This window comes from Pholis gunnellus, assembly GCF_910591455.1.
Source record: "Pholis gunnellus genome assembly, chromosome: 11".
NCBI lineage: Eukaryota > Metazoa > Chordata > Actinopteri > Perciformes > Pholidae > Pholis > Pholis gunnellus.
Genome location: NC_136538.1, coordinates 14,792,068 through 14,800,767, shown reverse-complemented (window position 1 = coordinate 14,800,767; position 8,700 = coordinate 14,792,068). Strand labels below are relative to the sequence as shown.

At 44.0% G+C, this 8,700-nt stretch overlaps 1 protein-coding gene across 4 annotated transcripts in view; it reads right to left on the bottom strand.

Annotated features, from left to right (window-relative positions):
- The window catches only part of kcnma1a (potassium large conductance calcium-activated channel, subfamily M, alpha member 1a), a gene marked incomplete at both ends in the record, with an annotated part of 121,974 nt that extends 114,974 nt beyond the window's left edge, over positions 1-7,000 (bottom strand). For all 4 annotated transcript variants that reach the window (XM_079168770.1, XM_079168769.1, XM_079168768.1 and 1 more), the window contains one exon: positions 6,710-7,000. In XM_079168770.1, coding sequence (XP_079024896.1) covers positions 6,710-7,000 — 291 coding nt within the window. The remainder of the gene's footprint in view (positions 1-6,709) is intronic.
- Positions 7,001-8,700: the final 1,700 nt, after the last annotated feature.

Below are 8,700 nucleotides of genomic sequence, written 5' to 3'. Positions count from 1 at the left end.
GGCAAGGATCAGGTGACTTAGAGCCTATCACACATTTCTAATGGTGGGAATGCCTGTCTCGCACTTTTCCCCCATGTGGAGCCAGGTATACCCGTCCCCTCTAACCTTTAACCTCTGAATAGTTCCTTGGGTGTGGAAGTCCTTTTAATAGTCCGGTGACTGGCCAAAGAAGACATAACAGCATGACAGCAGGGGAGCACGGTTTGGGTAAAGGGGGGTTGACCTCTGTGTCTGCCTCATGATATACATAGTCTGGCCTGATATATAGCCTCTCCTTGTCTGTGGATTACCATACATCAGCATGGCACACTACAGTTGTCCCTAGATGGCCATCAAACCAGGCCCAGAGAATTCGGGATTAGGGCCTTGAAAAGGGAGGATCTCCGCTAAAGAATAACCCATGAGTCACACACTCCATATTAGAGTATGTACATAGAAAGTTAATCGGTGATGCTGGACAGAGCAAGTTTGTGAAAGCGTACATACAATTGACTGTGTGTTACTGCTTTCCTCTATTTTGTGTCATTGTAAACTGAATATCTTTGGAGTTTGGACCGTTTTTAACAATTTTCTGCCATTTTACAGACTAATTAAATAATCAATTCATCAACAAACTTGATGGTAGTGAAAATGTCTTTAGTTGCAGCCCTACTCCTGGTAAGAGGGGCTGGGGACAGGCATGCCTGCTGTGGTGGAAACTGGTCACGCTTTGCCCCGGGACAGCTGTGAGACATGCTCACTCCCATCAAGTGTCAACAACACTTGACAAGACACATGCAACTCTGGTTGCCACTGGTCGCAAGAATATAGTGGTCCTCCTATACACACATTCCTGAGATGACATCGAAAGCTAAGGAAGTGTACATAAATATAGCCGTACTGTGTGTGCACAGCAAGTCTTAAGGGCTTAAACATTTGCCTGAGGAAATCCACGGTTTGGCCACTTTGTCAAATTGTCTTCATATTCCTGCGCTCTTCCTCGGGGTTTGACACAGTCTTGCTTGGCTAAATGACGGACCTACCAGCTAATGTACGGAGGTTACATTGAGTTATATTATGATGTGTTTAAGCTCTATCAATAAAAAAAATAGTATACGGCGAGGGTAAATTATAACGTTATCATGATGTGTTCAAATGTAGTCTTGTAAAATCTAGGTTTTGGTGAGAGACTTGAATACCTGACCCTAACGCTAGCTCTAAAAGGCTTATAATACATTATTAAAACTACTATAGCAAATAACCCCGATAGATGACAACGTAAAAGGATAACATTTTGATTTTTTTACAGGAACAGTTGATAATTTTAGAGACAGAAGTGAAAAAAGTTAGTAGCCTTGGAATCAAGAATGTAAAATGACACTCAATGTACTAAATGGATTTAGTTTTGACAGATAATATTATTTTAGAAGAGAGAATAATCGTCAGCTTACTTGATTACTAAAATAACCGATAGCTGAAGCCATATAAGTCTTTATCAAGTGTCTTGTGTGATCCAGTGGTACTCGTGTACTCAATTAATTTCTTCAATTAGCTCTGGAATTCAATAAGCCGGCGTGGGCCGAGCTGGGCAAAGTTAGGCTGAGGGTAGTGAGAGCGACAGCTGATGTCAGGGTGTGTGCTCTGTGCTGCTCTGGCGAAATGCAGCTGGTCTGTTGCCAAGCAAAAAAAGAATACACAGGCTCACAACAGTTCCTCTCTGCAGGAACCTCCGCAATCCAGTCCACTTAAAAGGTAAGCGCAGTGAAGAGAGTCCCAGCATACCTCGTTCACCCTGCCATAGTTTGGGCTTTTCCTTGTCACATAGGCGAACTCAAATGTAGACACGGACTCGGACACATGCAAACAGTGAGGCGGGTTTCAAACTCAGGTTTGATTAATTGCTCTGCAGTGAAGGCAAAGCCGTCGTGAATAAAATATCAATCTCAATCTTCATTTATGGAAATGCCTTGTGATGATTTAAAATTCACCAAACGCTGCCATCCCATGATCATAAGATGGGTTTGTCCTCGTGGTTAGAAAAGCAGATTTAAAGAAAACGTCTCAGCCTTTACACTTAATGTTAGTAGCTTAGTGATAATAGGTGTGCTTCATCATAAACCCTCGAACTGCAAACTGACAAGGGCCGGAGAAAATGGAGCCTATAGGCACCAGATGTTTCCTCCCCCCACGTCTTTATTAGTCGCATCACAGGAGCAGAGTCTGGCCCTCAGTGAGGAAGAACCAAGGCACAGCACATCAAACTCTCATTAGATAAGATGAAACTTTAATGATCCCATGATTGCCATGGGGACGCTGGGCTGGCGGAGCAGCAAACAAACATGAGAAAACGCATGAGCTAAATACAAATGATCTTGGAGCAAAAGAGGACAGCAGTGGTAAGTAAGTATTTGGTAAATAGAAATGTATAAGACAACATTTCTGTAGCAAAAAAGTATAGTTTAAAGCATTAAGACTTAAGGTAGTATCAAGATTAGATTGTACGGGCGGAGCAGGTACTGTAGCTCCAACAACGCTCTTGTTGAGCTGTTTGGAGAGAAAGAACTATACAATCCTGTCGGCTGTTTGCTCTACAGTGCATATAAAACAGTCCATGTTGCACCTGAGGGGGGTGAGGGGGAGGCTGTTGTACTTTTGTTGTACTTGTTTGGAGTTGTATTTTTGTAGTCCTCATTTATATCTCACTATGACACAGTGATATATTGTGTAGTTTGGGGGCTTGGATTGAAACACTTGGCTTGTACGGTGCCTCTGGATCGTTGGTTCGGACCAGTTTGCAGCTGATGCTTATACTTTAACCACTCCATGTACATTGAAGACTGAACCGTCTCCCTCCTTACTGCTCTATGACAGATGCCAGTTATCGCTCCATCTCAAGTTCACTAACAGCTCCTCCTCTTACTGACGCAGAGCTGCCGACTGTTCGCCTGAAGATGATCTAAACACCTGTCAATGCTGTCTCTTGTGTAAAGTAACGCAAACTAGTTGCGACCCTCAGCTACATTATATCCACATAAAAATGTCACTTTTTCAGCAAGCAAATCACTTTAACTGGTCAGTCACATGACGGCTAATAGTGCATAATATAAGTTATTGTTAAAGACTTAGCTGACGTTACCTACTGCCTAATTTACCAGCTCACAAAGACCAAAGATAGTTTCATTTCATCATTTCATTTATTTAAATGTTTCAAAATTTCTCCTAAAGGTCAACTTAAAATCTTAAAATCAGTCTTTTTTTTTTCAACAAACAGTCCAAAACCCAAAGATATTCTGTTTATGATCATACTTTTATGATCAACTATTCCTTTCAGCTCTAATAAAAGAGTTATTTGGAATGAGACATTTTTAAATCCCCAGACCTACAACAGACCATGTCAGGTATTTCTAATTTTCGAATAAAGCCGTGTTTTCAGAGAGCCGTTGTGCCATTCATGTTTGAACAGAGATTGGTGCCACAAATGCAAAGCCTCAATACTCCTCCTCCCCACGCATCCCAAATAACAGAGGCATCATATAAGAACTCCTGGAGGTGGCATGACGCAGAGTAGAAAACTAGACCGTTAGATAACCATACAGCAGTGAAGCAGCACAGAAAACAGCACAAAACTCGAAGTATTCAACAAGACCAAAAGAAAGGGAATATAGAGCCAACAAGCCTTGCAACATGAAAGTGGTTTCCTCCACCGGTTGTGCTTCCATTCCCGTCATGCATATGCATTAGCATTGTCTTGAGTGAGTCTTTCCCTGAGTAGGAAACCCCTTATTTAGAATGTGTGAAGTCTCGAGACTGCACTGTGAAAAGAGAGTGAAATAATGAAGCTCATCCAGACAGCCTGATAACTGGTGTTTGCAGAGCGACGTAGTGTAGGGAAAATCAATAACAAATGTGTTTGATATGCGGTTTAAAAATGGCACTGGAGCACTCTGAAACACCCAGCAGATAAATGGTGCCATAAATGTTGCCATTAAAGTGTTAAAAAAAGAAAATCAATGTGGGTTTGGTGGGTTTATTTCATTTTATGTTGCTTTTTTAGTCCCGGTAGACAGCACCAGCACCATAAAACATTGTGTTGTTGTTGTCTCTAATATGATTTCCCCGTCTTGTTTTAGAACGATAAAAAGGTAAAAAGTTGATTATACCCGGTGACCATCAGACTACTGTCTTTTAAACAGTCCAGACGTCTCAAAAAGTTGCACTGCACGTTTTTCTTTGCTGCATCCACTTATCTCATTCCTTCCTCCAGCATGATGTATATGACCCATGACCTCTCCCTTATAATCCTGACGGAGAAGAGGGCCATTTAAAAGAATTAGGACACAGCTGTGTGTCAATGACAGAGCACAGGAGGACACCATGCAATGCAACACCCCCTCTCAAAACCCTTCTGACACCCTCACACCCCCTGTTTCCACTTCCTCCTGTGTCTCTCTCAGAGTTTCCACCTCCATTCCCTTGCCTCGGATTCCAGGTTCACAGTACAGCCAGAGAAAGCCCACCGCCCGTCAACGCCACCTATGCATCCTGTTTCTGACACATGCCAACTTAGCCGGCCGCGCTAGTCAGCTGAACACAGATCCAGTTTCCCCTTCTTAATACTCCTAACAAGCCTTTTCCCTCTGCAGCCAAGTGTCAAGCCAACCAAAGTCACCTAACGGGATGGCTCTGCCTTTCCATGCACAGCAGCACGGGGGGGGGGGGGGGGGGGAGTGCAAACTGAAACGTGCTTTCATTTTATTCCAGTTTCTCCTCTTTTGCAAGAGATGAGACGCAACCAGATACCCACCAGCAGTCACAAGATGGATACCTCATTATAATTGCATGGTTTACTTCCATCACTTTCCGAGCAAGACGGTTAGAAGTATGCAGGATGGCATATGGTTGGGTGCCATCTCTGATACATGGGATTCATGAGCGTAACAAACTGACATGAGGCCGACAGCCAAGTAATAACCTAACTAGCATAACAGGCAGCGTTATCTCTCAATGTAAATAGGAGCGGTTTAGACGGGACCATTTTTGGTCTCCCAGAGGCCTATTTTAAATCTGATATCATGTAAATGTCACATTTTGTTTTTCAATATGCAGCCAAAAGAACATACGCTGGACAATCTGCGTATGTTCACGTCCTATCCAAAATCTAGATCCATCACAGCTTAATTGAACATATCTGTAATGGGATTTCTTTATTTTGTGCATGTTGGTAAGTGTGGGGCTGGGAGATGTGATTGAAATTAAGTATCACTATTATTTAGAATATCTCTCAGATAAACCATTTACATAATTCATAAATGTATGCAATATCACATTTGAAACGATCAAATTGGTGTTCAATGGCTTTAAGCATGAGCAATGAAGGCTATTTTCTGCTGTTTTTGTCAGTTAAGGATGATGACTCTATGCCCCGTCTTCCACCTGTCATAATACCAAACAGAAACGGGCAGAAAAGGGCCAAGGCCACCAAAAGGACATGGGAGACGAGCAGCAGGAGGGGCACGGCTCATCTACTTGAATTGGACACAACCCAAACACATCAAAAGGATGAGGGAGCTCACCGTTGCTCCCTCCTTCTTCCAGCCATCAGTGTCACTCCATCCTCTTTTCAACCCCCTTTGTGCTTAAATTAATGCTGATGACAGACTCACGCTGTCACAGCACTTGCTTTGTTGTATAAAACATTCTCATTCCAAGAGAGAAAAAGAACAGACCATGTTTCGCACACTCTAAGCAACATTACCCTATGTTCAGTCAACATTACCCTATGTTCAGTCAACATTACCCAATGTTCAGCCAACATTACCCTATGTTCAGTCAACATTACCCTATGTTCAGCCAGGGGACCACTTGCACTATACACAAGTGTGTGAGTCATGTATGAAGCAGGCTTTACTACACATGTGAATCAGCCATGATTCATCGCTGAAGCAGGCCACCCCAAGCAAAGTAATGGGCAGTCACCCTTTTTCATCCCATTTCTATATCAGTCCTGCAGACGGGTTACGTTCATCATTCCGCAAAGATATTCAATGTGCAGCAAAAACACATTACAGCAACCACTGATTGTACAAATTAAAACGGTTAATAACAGACAGCTGCGAGAAGAAATGATGTTTCCATGGACTATATTTTTGCAGAGTTGTTGCATGCTATGAAAGCGACAGCCTTGACGTCGTTGGGTCTGCATTTAAAGTCCCAATGGACTTCATCGTGGGCTCACTGGTGGAATGTTACCCTGGTACATGAAACTAGTGGCTCCCCCCCCCCCCCCCCCCCCCCCCCCGAAACGTCTATTTTCACCCTAGAAATCAAGAGCTGGTGTGTCATGAGGATGGGCTACTATGATGCACGTTGAAGCAAAGCAAAATAAAATGAAGGAGCTGCTCTCCTCTCATCCCACCCGCATCTGTCATGCAACACCACCCCCTTCATTCAAGAGTGGGAGTTGGTAAACACAGCCAACGGATAACAACAATCGTATTCAAGGGATGCGTTCATTATAAAAAGGCAGTGCTGCAGTTGGCACTGGATATCCGTTTGGTGGCTGCAGATTATGAGGAAGCCATCGAAGTGGCATGTCATTTTCACAATGCAGGCCGTTACAGAACAAGTTTTTTTTATTTTAATTAAAGCATACTATATATATGTGCATCAGTGGTTTTGTGTGAGGCGTTTTATGAGATTTCCACATCCCCAAACTGACAGTGGGCCATACCTTGTGTTTGACGTTGCAGTGGCAGCAAACGGTCCACATATATTTGAGTGTCCTCCACAGCAGGATGATGAAGAGACCCCCAAAAAACGTCACCATGGAGGAGGCGAGGAATGCCCACCACATGCGCTGTCCATTATTGTCGCAGGGCACCTCGGACGAGAACGGGATGACAACGTCTTCCATCTTGGATATTAAGATTGAAGAGCCCGGATTTCGATTATTATTGATATTGCTTGTCCTCATAGAGCTGTCGCTTCCATGTGGAACGGTGCCACCTGCCTCAGCTAGCATTTAGGAGCCTTGGAGAGCCTGTGCCAGCGTCCCCAGCCCCACTCACCAGCCATATTGCTCGAGACAAAAAAAAAACAGAAAAAAAAAACTCTTCCCTGTAAATTGTGCTCACCCACTCGATGTAGTCTCTTTCTGTAGTTTAGCAGCCTATGAATCGTTTATTCGTGACAGCGTGAGGCACCGCACACGCGAACCTGACCAAAATAGCGGGTCGGTGTCCCTTGGATAGAGGCATTTAAATCCGCAATATTGACGAATCTTAACCGCGTCTCAGACCGAGGGGGTTTCTGGCTCTCTCACGCCAAAAGCCATGGTGAAGACGGCGTCGTTTGCAGCCGTCGAAGGCTGCCAATGATACGTCGAGTTGTAGTAAACACAACCAGTGAGAAATGTTCGCAGCCTGTTCTCGGCGAGGCGACTTCTCTAGCCGTCTTCCATTCACGGGGTTCTGTCAATAAGCAGGCGGCGAATTCGATCGATCGATTTCACTTTCTTTACGCGTCAATCGACTGTGAACGGGTGGCAACAAAAAGAAAAAAAGAAAAGAAAAAATAAACGAATAAAAGATAATTGAATTCCACAATTGGTTGACTGTCTGTGCAGCGATGAGGACTACATAATCTTGCGGGCGTTTTCGTTGTCAATTCTGCGTAAAAAGGACGAGCGCTCGGGTGGATGTCACTGTCTCCATTCGATCCCCCGCAGCCCTGGCACGGAGCGGCCAGCTGAGAGAGAGCGCCTGTCAGATCCGCTCCAGAGGAGAGCGGGCAGATTTACAGGTAGGAGGGCGGAGCGACGCGCGCTTATAATAAAGATAGACAGAGGGCAGTGATACTGCGACGATGTTTATTCCAAATGCCGACCCGGTCTGCGCAGACCTCGGTAATCAATTGCGCCTTTGCGTCTTTGATGCGCGCCAATGAGTGACGCACGTCGCAAAAAAAAAAAAAAAAAAACGAGGAGGCTGTGGAAAGCTATATCTATCAGTGATGCATTTAAGGATTATAACAGCCTATATAAACATCACAGGAAATGATGAGTCCCCATAGGAAATGTCGTGATGACAGTGTGGATATAAAACGACAATATAAAGTGAGGTTACTCTTCATTCACTCCAACACTGTCAGTCGCTGTAGGGATCCTATTGCACTGACTTGTCATTAAGGATAGTGCTCCCCTTGTTCAATTACTGAGTCTCTGGCTTGTCACCCATGGGTGAGATGGTGAAAATGGACTTAAATAAATGGCCTCACAGGCATACCCACACGCGTAAACACACACACACACACACACACACACACACACACACACAGTGCTTGTCATGAATATCCTTACACTTTTAGCTCACATATTAGGTCAAAAACAGGTGTGAATTGGTGATGACGGTGAAGCATGACTAGCAGTGGTTTATGCCCCTCAAGTAGTCAGCCAGACCAAAGGATATGGGGAAACAGCTGGCATGGGGCCCTGAATAACCACTGAACCATGTGCGCCAGACCAGGCAGGTGCACAAAGCCACCTGTGTCATAAGGCCCCAGACTTCTTGGAGATTGTTTGCAATAAACCCTCAATAATTTGCCCACAAGGCTCTAGGATCTAATGTATCACCAATATCAGAGACTATTTAAGCATACTTATAAGTTAACTAATAAATGTCCCATGAATGTGGAATTATTATTACTTCTCAAGCACAGATCATT